General features: G+C 40.8%; 1 protein-coding gene across 3 annotated transcripts; it reads right to left on the bottom strand.

The window, feature by feature from the left end:
• Positions 1-2,072: 2,072 nt before the first annotated feature.
• On the bottom strand, positions 2,073-19,033 carry SPRTN (SprT-like N-terminal domain). 3 transcript variants are annotated; one of them, XM_024247978.3, is made up of 5 exons: positions 18,279-19,033; positions 17,014-17,113; positions 9,220-9,348; positions 5,556-5,823; positions 2,073-4,500 (listed from the first exon to the last, which is right to left on the bottom strand). In XM_024247978.3, exons 1-5 carry the CDS (start codon positions 18,497-18,499, stop codon positions 3,761-3,763), a joined length of 1,458 nt encoding a protein of 485 aa, XP_024103746.1. In that variant the 5' UTR covers positions 18,500-19,033; the 3' UTR covers positions 2,073-3,760. The 3 variants fall into 3 exon arrangements, with proteins under 3 accessions (XP_024103746.1, XP_024103752.1, XP_024103762.1); XM_024247984.3 differs by lacking the exon at positions 9,220-9,348 and having other exon boundaries at positions 18,279-18,905; XM_024247994.3 differs by lacking the exons at positions 2,073-4,500; positions 9,220-9,348 and having other exon boundaries at positions 4,521-5,823; positions 18,279-18,906.
• Positions 19,034-19,038: the final 5 nt, after the last annotated feature.

Consider the following 19,038-nt stretch of genomic DNA (forward strand, 5'->3'; position numbering starts at 1 on the left):
AAAGTGCTGGGATTACAGGCGTGAGCCACCGTGCCCAGCTTTTTGTTGTTGTTGTTTGAGACAGAGTCTCACTCTGTCACCCAGGTTGGAGTGCAGTGGTGCAGTCTCAGCTCACAGCAACCGCCGCCTCCTGGGTTCAAACGATTCTCCTGCCTCAGCCTCCTAAGTAGCTGGGATTACAGGTGCATGCCACCACACCTGGCTAATTTTTGTATTTTTAGTAAAGACGGGGTTTCACCATGTTGGCCAGGCTGGTCTCGAACTTCTGATCTCACGTCATCCACCTACCTCAGCCTCCCAAAGTACTGGGATTACAGGCGTGAGCCACCATGCCCAGCGCAATTTTTTCCTTTTTTTTTTTTTTTGACACAGTTTCGCTCTTTTTGCCCAGGCTGGAGTGCAATGGCATGATCTCGGCTCACTGCAACCTCCGCTACCCAGGTTCAAGCGATTCTTCTGCCTCAGCCTCCCGAGTAGCTGGAATTACAGGCACCTGCCACCACGCCCGGCTAATTTTTTATATTTTTAGTAGAGACAGGGTTTCACCATGTTGGCCAGGATGGTCTCGATCTCTTGACCTCATGATCTGCCCACCTCGGCCTCCCAAAGTGCTGGGATTACAGGCGTGAGCCACCGCGCCCAGGTGCCCAGCACAATTTTCTAAAGTAAAAATTAAGGCTAGGTAACATACAACACTGACTTTAAAATAAACTGTTTTGGCAGGGCACGGTGTCTCACGCCTGTAATCCCAGCACTTTGGGAGGCCGAGGGGGGACAGATCACTTGAGGTTAGGAGTTCGAGATCAGTCTGGCCAACAAGGTGAAACCCCATCTCTACTAAAAATACAAAAATTAGCCAGGTGTGGTGGCGCTCGCCTTTAATCCCAGCTACTTGGGAGGCTGAGGCAGGAGAATTGCTTGAACCCCGGAGGCGGAAGTTGCAGTGAGCCGAGATTGTGCCACTGCACTCCAGCCTGGGCAACAGAGCAAGATTCCATCTCAAAAAACAAAACAAAACCCAAAACCCACCGTTTTATAAAAACAGAATCTAGACCCCACGTCCCCACAGCAGGGGGATAGCATTTAAGGATTGAGCCAGAATTACCAGCTCTGCTTCTAAGTTGGGAAGTTGGCTTTAAAAGGAAAAATCTAAACAGAATACAAAACTATGTCTCTATTATGAATGACATATTTGGGGGAATATCAGAATTCTTAGGGTGCAAATTTTCTCAAGTGTTTAACAGATGTAGTAAGGCTTATTTAATTTCAAATTGAGTTCCATTTTCTCAACTATTTTCCATCATTCCCTAGAACCTGAAACCAACTCCTGACTTTACTACCTGTTTCTCAAAAAATTGTCTTTCCTCTCCCTCCCTGCCACTACCCTTCCCCCTCTCATCTATGCTGTCCCCAGAAAAATCCACTGGAAACACTTCTCAACATGTCCTCGACTGGCTTATAAGCCTTTCCAAGCCCCACCTTAATTAAGAGATGCTTAGCAGCAGGTATCACACAAACCAGACATAAAGTGAGGAACATGAGATCCCTGGCCTCACACTTGTACTACTTAGCTAGATCTGTCCTATCTGCCATCTCTCCTTTGGCCATTTTGCCCCTCACATTTTACTCTATTCACTTGGAGTAGCATTCAGTTCCCTCGGAACATGACTTTGTGTTCCTTCTTCCCTTTGAAAGGTTCTTCCCCACCCTTCTTTAACCAGGCTAACTCGACCCACTCTACATGATTCAACTTTGGATGTTGTCTCCTCCAAGAAACATCCCCCAAAGTCCTGCGCTGAGCTAATTGTTCTTCCTACAGTTTACCCACAGCACCCAGCAAAAACCCTTGTCATAGCACTTAGCAAACTCTAAGGAGATTACTGTGCATTTGTCTTACTCCCCAACTATGCTGTAAAGCTCCTCTAGGGCATGGACCATCTTAGCTACTTCACAGCCCCAGAACCTTGTATGGTTTTGGCTCAGGAAGCATTTAATTACACATAATTTGTTACATTCATTTAGAGAAAATGATCCTCTATGAAAATATAACTATATATTGAACATAATATACATTTTAATACCTATTTATAAATATTTATTAAAATGTTTTAAATTAATGCTTTAAGGAATATCAAAACTTGTGAACAGCCAACCAGTCTAAAATGAAAAGGGCTGGTAACAGTGTTATGAATGGTGAACAACTAAAACTCTCATACATTGCTGATAGGAGTGTAAACTGGCAGAATTTACTAAAGCTAAACAGAAATATACCCCGTGACTCAGCAGTTCCATTCCTGTATATATACCCAACAGAAAAGATAAGAATGTTCTTAGCAGCATTATGCTTAACAGCCCCAAACTGGAAATAATTCAAATGCCCGTTAACATTAGAATGGATGAATAAATTCTAGTATATTCATACAAATGCAAGAGCAATGAAAATGAACTCCCGCTACACATAGGAACAAAGATACTACATTATAAAATTCAAAAATAATCTGCGATGATGGGATGAAAACAGTGGGGACCTCTGGAGGTGGCGAGGGTCATGGGTATCAACTGGGAACAGACACCTATAGGAAGCCTTCTGTGGCAATGGAAGTGTTCTCTAACTTGATCCGGGTAGTAGTTACACAGGCGAACACTGTAGAAGTTTACCCAGCTGTGCACTTAAGATTTGTGCACCTGTATTACAACAAAGTGAAGGAAAATTGCAAGAAGAAAAAAGAAAACTTGTGAACAACTGTTAGGGCTGTGCCAACAGCATGTACAGCCACAAGACAAAAAGCAAACTGATAAAAGTCTCTTTGTCCTTTCCCTATAACATGGAAAATATTTTTTTTTAAAAGATTACTTTAAATGCACAAATGGTATTCCTTTTATTATAATGGTTTAAACTTGGCTTAAAGTTCAAAATACTATTTCCAGATAACTTTCCACTGTTACATCAACTAGGCAACTTTGTTATGTTTATGTTATACGTATCAGTTACTTATCAGCACAGAATTTTAACCACTCTGCTAAATTTTGAGAAAACAGCTAAACTCAATATAAAATCTGGCCTACAGAATTATAGTGGCTATTTGTTACTAAAAATATTCCAAAAGAAATTTACTTATTTTACTATATTCCATATTCTTTAACTTAAAATCTGCTGCCACCGTTTAGTAAAAGTGGGACAAATAAAATTCTTTAAAATATAGAAAATACAGTGCCTGTTAAGATTTTGCAAACAAAAAAAATTAATAAATAATACAATTTGAGTACTCTAAAACAATATACTTTGTAGTCTAGATTGTGGTTTTGGTCAGTATGTCTGACACTATGAAGATTTACATCAATTCAGGGAATGAGTTCTAATACTATTAATAAAGAAATAGTCAATATAACCAAATACCTGACAGGATTCCCCATATGAGTATTTTCAGGAAAATATACAAATAAAAAGATTAACAGATTTTTAAAATCCTTAAGAGCAAGAAAGAACAAAAGTATCTAAAAATTATACATGACAGGCAGAACCTGGGTTACAGTATACCTAAGGCAAGAGTGAATGTAGCACCCTGAGACACAAAACATCTTAAAATTACAATCTTATATGTGTATATATAAAATAGGACATTTTGTATTGGTTACGTGAACTGGATTATAACCTACAAATCTTAGTATTAACCAGAACTTCCTGACTGGCTGACATAGCACATTAGTGAGGTAATACAGGTGGTACTTGAGACTTTGAAAGCTTTTTCAAAGACTTTCTTCAGCCTTTGACTTTGATGCTGTCACCTTCAAGGCACCAGTCCAAGTGCTCATTAATCTGAGACTCCAAAACTTCATTCTGACAAACTGGGCAATTAACCATTTTGCTCTGGCTGGATGAACTGCTGGAATTCTGAGCTGTGGTTGTACTATACTTTGGATCATTACCACTGCTTTTTATTTGCTCTTTCTTGATAAAAAAATTGTCAAAAACAGTCTTATCTTCTAGCCTAGGTCGTTTATTTTGGAATGTATCTTCAGACCCACTCACATCCTGGGATGGCATCACAGATGCTGATTCCATTACTTTTGAAGAATTTCTTAGGGATATCTTAGAAGATGAAACCCTTCTTTGAGAACTAGAAGAGACTGAGTTTTTAGGGATGTTGCCAACTGTTACACTTATCCTTGGAGATCCATTCCCACCTCTGAAAGCCTTTTGGCTGGCAACTGATACTCTAGGAAAGTAGTTGCTTAGAACACTTTGGTGACTGTTACTAACAGCAGGGGAGACCAGATGAGAATTTTTACTTGAATCATTCTGTTCAAATTTCACCTTGATTTTAGAATTAGGTCTTACAGCATTTGCTGAATGGTTTTGATTTAAAAGATCTTGGGTTTTATTAATGGCGTGTGAAGTGATCAGTTTCCCAGGTGAAGGTAAATTGCTTGTTTCTCCCAGAACATATCCTTTCCCACTAAAAGGGATTACTAGCTGGGCCTCACCTTTGTTGGGTTTATCTGCAAAAAAAGCAAAGAAGATTTTTATGTAAGTGCCTCAACTCAAAAGAAATACTGTAACAAACATTAAACTAATGTACAGTTTTCTCAAAATGAAGAAATAATATTTTATTCTATCTTACATCCATGCAATCCTATTAATGGGAGAAAGGCAATCTTCAGAATTCAGGAGTTCTGATATTGAGAGAATATAAAGGATAAAAAAAAATTCTCTCATATTTAAATAAAGAATCTTATCATGCCAAAGACCAATTCACAAGGCAACATTTACCTTGAAAATTGCTTAGTGTCCTTTATGTGTAATTCCAGGAGGGAAAATCTGCTGCCTCATTCTTATCTTTCCTTCTACTTATGAAAATGAAGATACGGTCTTTCCATATCAATTCATCTATAGCTCCTTCACTCAATAATTAAAGATTTGGGAAATATAACCTATGTTCTTGAGTTCTACCACATCAAATCAACAACTTCCCAAGGGAAGAAGCATCTTCAGTAACTCTGAACTTCACAGGAAAAGGGTAAATCTTGAAGATGAAGTACTGGCAAATATATGTCATATCCTTTTCCCATTCTTTGAATGAACATACATACATCAATAGAAGTCACTTGGATAGAATCCAACTGATAGGAAGGGGTGTAGTTAGGACGTATATTCCGGGCATTGTTACTTGAATTATTGTTTTTATTTTGACAATCTTTTTGCCTTCTGTTTCCTAATAACTCAGTGAGTCAAGATAGGGAAAGGAACTTTACCTCAAATATTATCAGAGATTGAGTTTTGTTTCTTTGAATAAAAAGAAACTGAAAAAAGTTAATAAAAATAAAAATATCCGTGGAGACTATTCCTACTTTTACTTACTTCTGTACAGAGCAAAGTCTATTTTCCTATCATCATTTCATGGACAATAGGATTTTTTCCTTAAGTCTACACTTGAAGACTTCTACGCCAGAAACGACCCTTGAGTTTATTTTAATACCAGTTCTCTGAAGGACAGTATTGTCTTTACATCGTAGCTTTGGTCACATAAAAATCAGAAGAATATATAGGAAGGTACCTTTATTCTCTGTGGCCGATACTGGTTCCTTTCCTAGTTTTGTCTTTCCTTTGCCTTTTTTTGAGTAATTCTGTGGTTCCTTGATTTTTATGTAAGTGCCTCCACAGGCTTTCTGGTGCTCAGCCCACCAATAGTCATGAGCAGAGGGTTCCCTGTTAGTAGCTCGTTTGACATAGCCGTAATACGGTGGCCTGTGCTGGCACGGCCCATTGCAGCGCCACCAGTGTCGCCGATACTCATCCACCTCATCATGAAAAGTATGGTATACCTGAGTGGAGAGAGAATTTTTAGTATTCAATAAGCAAGTTAACAACTGCAAGAAAACAATGTACATAAGCAGTCTTTTTTTTTTTTTTTTAATTTTTGAAACTTTCTGTTTCCCAGAGCTTTCTGAAAAGTTATATTTTGGGAGAGAAAGCAACTATATTTAGTTTCTGTTCAAAAGTTGATTTTAATGAGAAACAGAAGCAGTTAATACTTCATAAAACTGTGTAAAGATAGATGCACACGGGATTAGAGGACAAAAAAATCTTTTAAAAACAAAACCACAGAAAATCTTCATGAACACTAAAAGTTTCAGAAATCAAATTCGTAAATGATCAAAAATTAGGATAAAGATAAGATTTTATGTAATACCATACTAAAATAAGAATCATTCCCACCGCTAAATTGAAGTTTTCCCTATAATTAAGCAAAGGGTTCTAAAGGGTTCTAAAGGACTAAACTACTCCCTATAAATGCCTGACTCTAACAACACAAGTATCTTACCCAATGAAGCTTCTGCTAAGCTCGCTCTCCACATTCTCCAAGTTCTGTGCTTATGTCTCTGTAATAAGCCTTATGAGGTACCATTTTATCTGTTTATAAATATTTTTATTACCAGACTGAAAAGTTCTCCAGGATCTGAATGTTTTAATTTTTTGTGTCCCTAGTGGCTAATACAGTGCTTTTGGCACCAAGAAGGTGCTCAGTCAGAAAAGCATTATTCACTGAGTCAAATAAAATTCTCTGAAGTGTGCTTTTCAGGCCTTTAGTAGGATGCCTTCTTTTTCACCCTCTAGACAAAAATCCTATTTAGAACCCAAGCAGAAAACAGGTAAGGGAAAAGATCTGACTGAAAAGAGGGTCGGCCCTCCCAGCATGGTGGCACTGAGGACTATAAAGCACCATTTGAAATGACTCCTAAATGACTATGGGCACCTTATTTTTCTGCCTTCTCAGTGGAACTCTCTGTGTAAGAGTGAGAAGCATCTGTATGTAAGATTTCGGTGTTTTACCAAAGATATTTAGCTTTCTAATAAATTCCCCTTGTGGGAAAGAATGCTAAGCTTTCTATAACTCTATAGATAGTTTTAAACTCACTATCGCTCCATCCTAAGCAAAAAATTTCTACTTGGTAAGCATGCAAAGAATGCACATTATATTAAATGCAGAAGGGACTGAAGGACATAGGTTTTAAGGCAAAGAAGCATGGGAAACCACGCACTCTATTATGTTCAGAACTCTTAATTCATTACCAAAAAAGACAGGCAAATGGATCTGTTTTGTTTGTTTGTTTTGTGACATGGACTTGCTCTGTTTGCCCAGGCTGGAGTGAGGTGGCATGATCTTGGCTCACTGCAACCTCCGCCTCCCAGGCTCAAGTGATCCTTCCACCTCTGCCTCTCGAGTAACCGCGACTACAGGCGTGAGCTACCGCGCTTGGCTAATTTTTGAATTTTTTTGTGGAAACAAGGTCTCACTATATTGCCCAGGCTGATCTCAAACTCCTGGGCTCAAGTGATCCTCCCACTTCGGCCTCCCAAAGTGCTGGGATTACAGGCGTGAGCCACCACACCCGGCCTGGATCTGTTTTGCTTCCAATTCCTGTAACTCCTAAAGCTTGGGAATGTGACTTAACAATGTAGTCACTAAAATAAAATTACTCTACAATGTAGATACCCTGCAGAGTTCCTTATAACAGGATGTAACCTGTAAAAGCAAGGAGTGTTCACTCCTTACAACCTCTCCTAAATAAAAACACACAGATACCTAAGATAAAAGAACAGATACTCTTCCAGCTGAACAATGGGACGTATACAAGGGCTTTGCTTAAAGCATAAGTTCTGGTTAAGAAACTTAATATATTTTATACAAGCAACTCTATAATTCTCTTGCTAACCTGGATTTTATGTCTGATTTTTTAAAAAACTGCAAGACACTTTCCTAATGTTGAAGTAACTGTGTCTAATAATGAAATGAGGTCTTTAGAAAATTAAAACTGATGGCTAGAAAACAGTAATACATGGAGAGGCTAGGCATGGTAGCTCATGTCTATAATTCCACCACTTTGGGAGGCTGAGATGGGAGGATCACTTGAACCCACGAATTCAAGACCAGCCTGGGCAACATGGTGAGACCCTGTCTCTAAAAAAAAAATTTTTTTTTAATTAGCTTGCCATGGTGGCACATTATCTGTAGCCCCAGCTACTCAGGAGGCTGAGGTGGGAGGATCACTTAAGCCCAGGAGGTTGAATCTGCAGTGGGCTATGAATGTAGCACTGCATCCAGCCTGGGCAACAGAGCAAGACCCTATCTTAAATAAATAAACAAAACATGGCAGTTGAGCACTGTTCATTTTCTATCACACTGGATTTTGCTGCCTTTTAAAGGAAGGAAATACCCAAACATAAGAAAGAATTTAATGTATCCTATTAACATTCAATTCAGTATTTGTCAAGTCCATGTAAGGACAGTACATTATACACCATATACAGATGTATTATAAACATGGGCAAGACCTACCCTGTGTTCAAAAGTATGAAAGTAGCATAAAAAACTGTAATAGCTTAAATATCTGCTGAGGATTCAAAAGAGGGAGAAATGAGATGCCACTGGAACGATGAAAAGCATTCGGACACAAAACAGAGCAGTGGCACGCCTTAGGGAAGCTACATCTGAGGAAAGGCAGGGAGGTCAAAAGTGCAGTTAAAGAAACAGGACACAGGTAGCAGAGTTGGAGGCAGTAAAAAAGGAACAAGGTTATTTAATAAAATGAATACGATAAAACTAATATTTAATTAGTGTCAGATTGGGCTAAAATGTTTTGATGTGCTTTCTCCTTTAATCCTTTCTCCTCACAAGGATCCAGTAGATAGGTATTGTTACTACTCTCATTTGCCATGGGTATAAAATGAGGCATAGAAAAGTTAGTAATTGGTGGAGCCAGGATTTGAATCCAAGCAGCCTGACGCCTCCAGCTTTTTGAACCTGAGGCTTTGCCATCTCCTACAATGCCATACAGAGATATGAATCAAAGAAGAATTCTGATGAGGGAATGACATCTGCAATAGTAGCAGGATATAGGATGGACTAAAGAAGACAATAATAAGGAAACAAAGTTAAGAGATCATTATGATTCCAGAAGAGAGGCACTGCAGGCCTGAATTACCTATGTGTATAATGTTGACTCAGAAGAGGTCAGAGGCCTCGGGGATATCACTGGCTCTGCTGCCATTCTGCCATGTAGTCCCAGACAAGCCAATTCGCTTCTCTAGGCCTCTCGTTCGCTGTGGAAAATCCTCAAACATATTTGTTTCTACCTATTTCTCTACTTTTAATTAAATCTCAGGAGTTATTGAATAAACAACTACTAAATATCATAAATATATATGGCTTTCTATACCGTTATATTGGCTCCAGTCAGGCTGTTGATGCGATGCATATGTTTACAAAATTCTGGACCATGCCCTTCTCGGTCTTTGTCATTATTAGTGACAAATAAATAGGCATGTATCATTTCATGAAGGAGGGTCTGGAACATAAAATAATCAAATTATTTTTAGAGTCTGTATGACACTTTGGAAAATATACATTTTCTTATTCTATCTGGAGTCTTACCTTTTCTGTATCACAGGCTTCCTTCAGAACTCATAAAACTCATTCTAGGCCTGGTGCAGTGGCTCACACCTGTAATTCCAACATTTTGGGAGGCAAAGGTGGGAGGATCGCTTGAGCCCAGGGGTTCGAGACCAACCTGGGCAACATGGCAAAACCCTGTCTCTACAAAAAAATACAAAAATTAGCCAGGTGTGGTGGTGCATGCCTGTAATCCCAGCTACACTCAGGAGGCTGAGGTGGGAGGATCCTCTGAGCCTGGGGAGGTTGAGGCTGCAGTGAGCTGTGATTGTGCCACTGCACTCCAGCCTGGGTGACAGAATGAGACACTGTCTCACAAAAACAAAACAACAACAAAAAACCCACCTCATTCTATAAAAATTATATAAGCGCACATGCACAAAACATTGCATATGAGTTGACCATCCCAACTCTGAAAATCCAAAATGCTCCAAAATCAGAAACTTTTGAGCAATGACATGACACTCAAAAGGAAATGCTCATTGGAGCATTGTGGATTTTCAGATTTGGGATGCTCCACCTGTAAGAATAACACAAATATTCCAAAATCCAAATAAATCTGAAATCCAAGACACTTCTAGTCCCAGGCATTTCAGAGAAGGGGTACTCAAATTTGTGTAACATCTGAAGCTCTGAAAATCACCGGTTAAGAACTCCCTGTTCTAGGAAGACCTTTTTAACTATAAATCAAAATCCAGAAAAATCAATGAATTCAACTACAGAAAAACTTTAAAATTTTTTTTTTTTTTTTTTTTTTTTTTTGAGACAGGGTCTTACTCTGTCGCCCAGGCTGGAGTGCAGAGTGGCTCAATCTCTGCTCACTGCAACCTCTGCCTCCTGGGTCCAAGTGATTCTCGTGCCTCAGCCTCCTGAGTAGCTGGCACTACAGGCACGCACCACCATGCCTGGCTGATTTTTGTATTTTAGTACAGATGGGGTTTGGCCATATTGGCCAGGATGGTCTTAAACTCCTGACCTCAAGCAATCTGCCCGCCTCAGCCTCCCGAAGTGCTGGGATTATAAGCGTCAGCCACTGCACCCAGACAAAACTTTAAAATTCTATAGGAAAAAAACACCAAGTAAAAAGATAAACTCAGAAAAATATATGTATAACTCTTATCACAGGCTATTCCTAATATACAAGGAGCTCCTAATGTCAACGGGGAAATGACAACCCAGTTTCAAAATGGGCAAAGACCATGGAGTTCACAGAAGAAGTATAAATGACCCACAAACAAATGAAAAAATGCCCAACTTCTGGATCACGAGGTCAGGAGATTGAGACCATCCTGCTCAACATGGTGAAACCGTCTCTACTAAAATACAAAAAAAAGAAAAAATGCCCAATTTATTTATAAAAAGAGAAATGCGAATTAATACTACACAAGGACGGTCAGGCGTGGTGGCTCATGCCTGTAATCCCAGCACTTTGGGAGGCTGAGGTGGGAGGATTGCTTGAGGCCAGGAGTTCAAAACCAGCCTGGTCAACATAGTGAGACCTTGTCTCTACAAAAACATAAAAATAAAAATAAAACAATTAGCTGTGCATCTGTAGTCCTAGCTACTCAGGAGGCGGAGATGGGAGGATCACTTAAGGCCACGAATTCAAGGTTGCAGTGAGCTATGGTTACCTCCAGCCTGGACAACCCAGCAAGACCCTGTCTCAAAAAACAAAAAACCCCCACAAAAACCCAACACTACACTAGGATGTTATTTATTGCTTATCAAGACTGGTAAAACTCCTAAAGTTTGACACCATTAGTAAAGCTAAGGGAAAATAAACATTCCTACATACTGCTGGTGGGAGTGCAATTCTCCTATGGAAAATTTGGTAGCATCTAACAAAATTACAAATGCATTTGTCTTCTGAGAGAGCAGTACCTAGACTAGCATGCAAGGCCATATGTACAAGGTGTATTCACTGTGACACTGCTTATAATAGCAAAAGATTAGAAATAACTCCAGTGTTTTATACATCCATATAATGGAATTCTATGCAGCCATAAAAAAGAATGAGAAGGATCTATATGAAATGGTTTGGAGAAAGCTATAGAGCGTATTAATGAAAAAGACAGGGGGCCGGGCACGGTGGCTCACGCCTGTAATCCCACACTTTGGGAGGCCGAGGCAGGTGGATCACCTGAGGTCAGGAGTTCAAGACCAGCCTGGTCAACATGGTAAAACCCCGTCTCTACTAAATACACAAAAATTAGCCAGGCATGGTGGCAGGCGCCTGTAATCCCAGCTACTTGGGAGGCTGAGGAAGAGGCAGGAAAATCACCTGAACCTGGGAGGCAGAGGTTGCAGTGAACTGAGATCATGCCATTGTAATCCAGCCTGGGCAACAAAAAAAAAAAAAAAGAAAGAAAAAGAAAAAGACAAAGTACAGAAGAGTGTACATAGTATTTTGTGTAAGAAAAATTTTGTGTGGTGGGGAGGAGGAATAAAAATGAATAGAAATATTTGCAAAACAGAAAAATGAAAAGGTAAAAAGAAACTAACAGCTCCTACAGCAAGTAAGGAGTCCAAGATAGAGGAGTACATTGAACAAGACATCTTTGTGTATAGCTTTGTACAGTTTTTGGGTTTTGATTCAGAAATCATGAAAACTTTAAAACAAACACTAAAACCTACTGCTCATTCCACACCAAAGATGCACAAGTTTCTGTGCAAAATTAACAAAAGCATTTAAGATTGCTGGGGTTTTTGCTCTAAAAAATACAAATAATTTTTTTAAGCAAAAATCATAAAGATCTTCAAAGACATACCTTTTTCATGATCCTCCATAATTTTTTTAAAAAAGAATTTCCATCAGAAGAACTAGACTGTCATTAATGAATTTTAGTCTTATAAAATTATGCTGAACAGAAAAATGAGAGAATCAAACATTTTAACTTGGTCATTCATATAGCCCTCTAAAAATTATCAACTGTATCTCTTAAAAGGAACTTTATTTATTTATCTTATTATTTCTCAGAGACAGGGTCTCACTTTTTCACCCAGACTGGAGTGCAGTGGCACGATTATATTTCACTGCAGCCTCAAATTCTTGATATCAAGTGATCCCTCTATCTCAGCTTCCTGAGCAGCTGGGATTACAGGTGCATGCCACCACACCTGGCTAAGTTTTTTCAATTTTTTGTAGAGACAAGGTCTCACCATCTTACCCAGACAGGTCAACTCCTGGGCTCAAGCAATCCATCTATCTGATTACATGCATGAGCCACTGTACCCAGCCAGAACTTTATTTTTCAAGTAAATGCCACTCAACGAAAAAGCCTCAAATTCAAGAAAGGTACTGCAAAAGTTTCTCAACATTCTAAATTAGAGTAATGATAAAGAACTATTCTCATAAAGGAGAAACAAATTTAGGTTCCTGATTTTTGATTCAATTTAATTAAACATTAAAAACATCTTGAAAATGGTACTGAACATTTTTTTATATCTATCATTTTCCACATTTAGTCTTAATTCAAGGATCTATACAACACAGTCCCAAAATACCTCTGTTTTCCATGACTGTTCTATCCGGTCAAAATGAACTATCTCTAGTTCTAAATATGCCCCCAGTTGTCTGAACTCACTTTTGTTCACATTATTCCCACTCTTTCTGCCAAGAGTAGCCTCCTGTCCTATCTCTGCTTGTCAAAAGTACAATTCGTCCTTTAATGCTCACCTCTCCATGTTTTAATCAGCAGGAGTGATGAGCTGAATGGTAAAGGGGACAGAACAAGAGCCTCAGAGTCAGGGAAACTGGAATCTAAACCCACGATCATATGCATGAGACCTGGGACAGGTTCCAAGTGGCTCCTCATCCCTAAAATGGGATATCCTCATTTTGCATGGCTGTGGTAAAGACTATGTTTAGTCCAAAGTCTGACACACAATAGGTGCTCAACAGTGAGCAGAAGGAGTGGTGATGGTAGTAACAAAATGTACAGTTATAAAGCTTTTCTTGACCTCCTCAACCACATAAAGTCTGTTCCTTTTCTGAACCCCCTTCATTATGATTTAGTTAACTACAGTTGTGCCTCACTTGACAGGGGTATGTTCTGAAAAATCTATTGTTAGGCAATTTTGTCATTGTGCAAACATCTTAAGAGTGTACTTACACAAACCTAAATGGTATAGCCTATGCAATATATATATATGTGTGTATATATATACACACATACCTAGGCTATAGAGTATATATACCTAGGCTATAGAGTATAGCCTGCTGCTTATAGGCAACGAACCTGTACAGGACGTTACTGTACTGAATGCTGTAGGCAAGTGCAACACAATGGTAAGTATCTGTGCAACTAAATATAAAGAAGAAAAAAGGTACAATAAAAATATGGTCTTGGCCAGGCGTGGTGGCTCACGCCTGTAATCCTAGCACTTTGGGAGGCCGAGGTGGGCGGATCACAAGGTCAGGAGATCGAAACCATCCTGGCTAACATGATGAAACCCCATCTCTACTAAAAAAATACAAAAAATTGGCCTGGCATGGTGGCGGGTGCCTGTAGTCCCAGCTATGAGGGAGGCTGACGCAGGAGAATGGCCTGAACCCAGGAGGCAGCGCTTGCAGTGAGTGGAGATGCGCCACTGCACTCCAGCCTGGGCACTAGAGCGAGACTCTGTCTCAAAAAAAAAAAAAAATGGTCTTAGCCGGGCACGGTGGCTCATACCTGTAATCCCATTCACTTTGGGAGGCTGAGGCAGAAGGATCACCTGGGGTCAGGAGTTTGAGACCAGCCTGGCCAACATGGTGAAACTCCGCCTCTACTAAAAATACAAAAATTAGCCCGGCGTGGTGGCGCACACCTTTAATCGAAGCTACTTGGGAGGCTGAGGTAGGAGGATCCCTTGAACCAGGGAGGCGGAGGCTGCAGTGAGCCGAGATCATGTCACTGCACTCCAGCCTGGGCAACAAGAGCAAAACTCCATCTCAAAAAACAAAAAATAAAAATAAATAAATAAATAAAAATATGGTCTTATAATCTTATGGGACCACTGTTATATATGGGGCCTGTCATTGACGAAAATGTCATTTTGTAACTTTCTGCCAACAGGAAACGCTCACTTGATACCATTATACATTCCCCATTCTCTTCTCACCCACTACTTAAAAACATTTTTTTTCTCATGTGTTTATGTAATCATTTACCCAATACATATTCATTAAGCAACTCTACCAGTTAGGGCTCCTTGTAAGGCTGATTTGGTTAATCATGCTGTTCAACTTTTTAAAATGTGTATTTTTTTTTCTGCTTATTCATTGGGTCACTAAGAAGTCTGTGTTAACATTCTGCAAGTATGAGGCTGGGCGTCGTGGCTGACACCTGTAATCCCAGCACTTTGGGAGGCTGAGGCGGGAGGATTGCTTGGGCCCGGGAGGTTGAGGCTGTAGTGAGACAAGGTCTTGCTCTGTCACCCCAGGCTGTAGTGCCCTGGTGTTATCTCAGCTCACTGTAACCTCCGCCTCCCGAGTTCATGCGATTCTTGTGCGTCAGCCTCCTGAGTAGCTGGGACTATGGGTGTGTGTCACCACACCCAGCTAATTTTTGTATTTTTAGTAGAGATGGGGTTTCACCATGTTGGTCAGGCTGGTCTTGAACTCCTGGCCTCAAGTGATCCGCCTATCTCAGCTTCCCAAAGTGCTGGGATTATGGGCGTGAGCCACCACGCCCAGCCTGATTGTACATTCTTTTTGCTTCTGCTAATTTATGCCTCATAAAATTTAAAGTTATGTTATTACTTTTAGGGACATTATGTATTGTTGTTTAATAGATTATTTTATTATTATAAAATATCCCACTTTTCCTCTAGTAAAACTTCTTTCCTTGAAGTCTTTAGTCTGATACTAATACTGGTTGAAAATCCCTAATTTGACAATCCAAAATCTGAAATGCTCCAAAATCTAAAACTTTTTGAGCACTTACAAGATGCTTAAAGATTATGTTCTAAGGAAATACTCACTAAAGCCATTTTAGATTTGGGACTTTTGGATTAGGGCAGCTCAACCAGTAAGTATAATGCAAATATTCCAAATAAAAAAAAAAATCTGAAATCTGAAACACTTCTGGTCCCACTTTGGATAATGAGTACTCAACCTTACAGCCGCAATAGTTTTCTCCTGTTAAGTGTCTGGATGATTACTTTTCCTCATCCTTTTAAATTTAAAATAAGTGTGTCTTTACTGTAAGCATGTCTCTTCTAATCTAGCATGCCATTCCATGTATTTAATGGAGTGTTTAGTCCACTTACATTATTTATTGATAAATAAATTGATAAATAAATAAATTGATAAATAAATACACCTACCTTTCTATCATCTGAGCTTTGTTCTTTTTCATTAACCAAGTATTTCAACTGTACCATTTTACATTTAGTAGCTATTTTTTAAACAAACTGGTAAAAAAAATTAACAAAATTCCCCATCTTACCCATTTTTACGTGTACAGTTCAGTGCTGAGTATATTCACACTGTTATGTAATCCATTGCCTTTTATTATCCTTAAAAACAGCATCTCTCATCTCCAAGCATGTTTTAACATGCTTCCCACCCCATGCTGAGAAACTACCACTGTGCTCTTTTGTACAGATAATTCTTTCTTTTTTTTTTTTTTTTTTTTTTTTTTGAGACAGAGTTTCACTCTTGTTGCCCAGGCTGGAATGCAATGGCGCGGTCTCGGCTCACTGCAACCTCCGTCTCCCGGGTTCGAGAGATCCTCCTGCCTCAGCTCCTACTGCTCCATTCTGCTAGCAGAAGTAAGTACCAGCTCTAAATGTGAAGCGTGCCCTCACACTGGTTTCTGCTGCCAGCTCAGCTAGGTGTCCTGAGAACACAGCAGTGTTGCAGCCCAACTAAGGAGAATCAAAATTTGTGTTTCTTAACAGGAACATGTGGATCCTGTTTTCTCTGCTTCTAAATAAGTAACTTAAGCCAGTTACTTAACCTCTCTGAACCTTAATTTCTTTACTCATAAAAATGAAAACAGCAACACATAAACATAAACATGGCTGTTGTAAAATCAAAACAGATAATATACGTAGAAGAATTTTTTTTTTTGAGACAGAGTCTCGCTCTGTCACCCAGGCTGGAGTGCAGTGGCGCGATCTCGGCTCATTGCAAGCTCCGCCTCCTCGGTTCATGCCATTCTCCTGCCTCAGCCTCCCGAGTAGCTGGGACTACAGGCGCCCGCCACCACGCCCAGCTAAATTTTTGTATTTTTTTTTAGTAGAGACAGGGTTTCACCGTGTTGGCTAGGATGTTCTCGATCTTCTGACCTCGTGATCCGCCCGCCTCGGCCTCCCAAAGTGCTGGGATTACAGGCGTGAGCCACCGCGCCCGGCCCCTAGAGGCCTTTTTTATTTTTATTTTTATTATTTTTTTTACTATGAAGCACTATAAAAAACATAAGGTGTTCATTATTGTTTGCCCCATAATTCAAGTTTGCACTGAGGGCAAAGTGACTTTTTTTAAAGATACATACAGGCGAATTCACAGCAGTCTAAATCAATGACAAGTATTTGTAAATTACTGAGTTAGGAAGCAAGTTTACATGAAAAATACCTCTACAAGATCCTTTCTTGGTCTCAACTTCAAAAGGGGTTCGCTGAGACGGATGGAACACATTCCACCCTTCCCTTCATAGCTGCATATCCCAGCACACCTAGAAAACAATCACCATAAAAATGTTACATTGACCAAATATGCCCAAGTCCTTACACGTTCTTGGGCAGTTCACACTAAGAGAACTCAGTTGGCAGATGGCTTTCATGAAAGTATACCCCCTTGGTTAGCAGATACTTGCATTTCACCTAATTAATTAGTTACAAGCCCCGCGGGCGCCTCCCGCGACGGCTCTGATCCCCGCCGGGCGAGGAAGGAAAGCAGCGCGCTCTCACCACCCTGCATGAGAAGATGGAAGGCTGCAGGCACCTGCTAGAGACGCCAGGACAGTACCCGGTGTACAACGGGGACCTAATGGAATACGATGCGGCGGACCACATGGCCCAACTGCAGCTCCCCTTGCCCTAGCTAGGCTGCAACAGCTCAAAGGCAATCCTATTCTGCTACTCCCAGTCTCCTTCCGACAAATTACGGTTTGGTGTTACTAACAAGCAAGTATCTCCAGTAGCATATCTCCAAAATCATAACAGACGCCTGTATAAAGGAGATTGGTACTTTAAACACAATTTAATATCATATCTTAATTTGACTGTAGGTTGTTTTCTATCAACTCAAAAACAAGCATGCTGGGATATAACTGTATCTTAAACTTAACCCTGTTCACATGCAGGAGTAGATTATTATTTCAAATAGTGATTTCTCAAATTTAGCGTGTAGAAAAAGAATCGTTTTAAAAGCATCACTGAAGATCCCCAATGCAACACACGGGCTCACTAAAGTGGGTTCCTAACGGGAATAGAGGAGGAGAACACACATCCTTTGGAGGTTACTCTGCGTCCTCAGCACTTTCTTAGGTGCAGATTTGGTTGCTTCTGCCTTCTGGGTCCTACAGCATTATCATAAGGCAAATCAGGAACTTGTTATTTTCAAGTTTAGTGAAATTCAAATAAAAATCTCTTTTCTTGTTATGGCCCTGAGTCCAACTGTGGCGGTGTGGTCTACACAGCTTTCTTATTGTTCGAGTGGGAGAAAAGGTAAGGAAGACAGAAATACGCCAAGGCAGGAACTGCCAGGTCCAAAACCAGACCCCCCTCATTTAACGCCCCCTGGGACCGTCGGACTAGAGAAAGGAGAGAACACCAGGGCCGCGAGCTGCAGGAAAGCTGCCAGTCCCGCCTCTTTCCCCAGCGGGGCTCGGAACTCACAGGGTCATTCGCACGCTCCACTTCACCTCGACGGCCTCCAGCTGGCCCCAGAAGAATTGGTCGTTAAACTGAACAAACAGTGCCTGCAAGTCCGGTGTGGGGTCCACCAACTCCCACGACGCGTCCACTAGCGACAGGGACTCCTGGGCATGATCACGCTCCGCCTCCTGCAAGTTCCACTCCTCCTGAAGCCGCAGTGCCAACATCAGATCATCATCCATCGTTGCCAGGATCACAGGAGGGGTCCGCCGGCGTCAGGCTGGCTCCCGAGTTAGGCCGCGACCCCCAGCCGCCTAGCCAAGGACCAGGACTAGCTCCTAGGAGATGCGGGCTCTCGAGACGGCCAGTCAATCCCGCGAGAGTTCGCGGAAACGCGCTTGAGAACGAGAACGGAGCTTACCCCAAACGCCGAAGCCAAGATTCTAGGGCTTTAAAAAAGCAGTCAGCATGACACCTCCTAGTGGGCGCAGAACCTGGGCTCACAGGGCTCGGGCCCTACGAAGCTTTCAAAAAGCTAGTTCCAGCCTTTACTCTTTGCCGGTTATTTCAAACCTCAACGTCACGCCCGGTTCATGCGCAGTACCGAAATTTCGCTCGGCTTCTCCCTCCCCTCACTTCCGCAAGAGCTCATCTTGCGCATGCGCTTTAACCGATGGCATTCCTGCGCAGGCGCAATGTCTGCGCTCGGCCCACTTGCGCAGGCGCAGTGTCTGACGCTCAGACCCAGCGCAGGCGTACTCGTCTCGTTCCCATTCCTGCT

The sequence above is a fragment of the Pongo abelii genome, chromosome 1, assembly GCF_028885655.2.
Source record: "Pongo abelii isolate AG06213 chromosome 1, NHGRI_mPonAbe1-v2.0_pri, whole genome shotgun sequence".
Classification (NCBI taxonomy): Eukaryota; Metazoa; Chordata; class Mammalia; order Primates; family Hominidae; genus Pongo; species Pongo abelii.

Bases quoted from the DNA above. Each gene is read 5' to 3' on its own strand.
- SPRTN (XM_024247978.3), bottom strand. From the start codon at position 18,499: ATGGATGATGATCTGATGTTGGCACTGCGGCTTCAGGAGGAGTGGAAC. The intron at 9,349-17,013 runs GTATTTTTCATG...TTTATGTTCCAG, and splicing joins CAAGAAAGGATCTTGTAGAG to ACCCTCCTTCATGAAATGAT. The intron at 5,824-9,219 runs GTATAGAAAGCC...CTCTCCACTCAG, and splicing joins TGACTGGAGCCAATATAACG to GTATACCATACTTTTCATGA.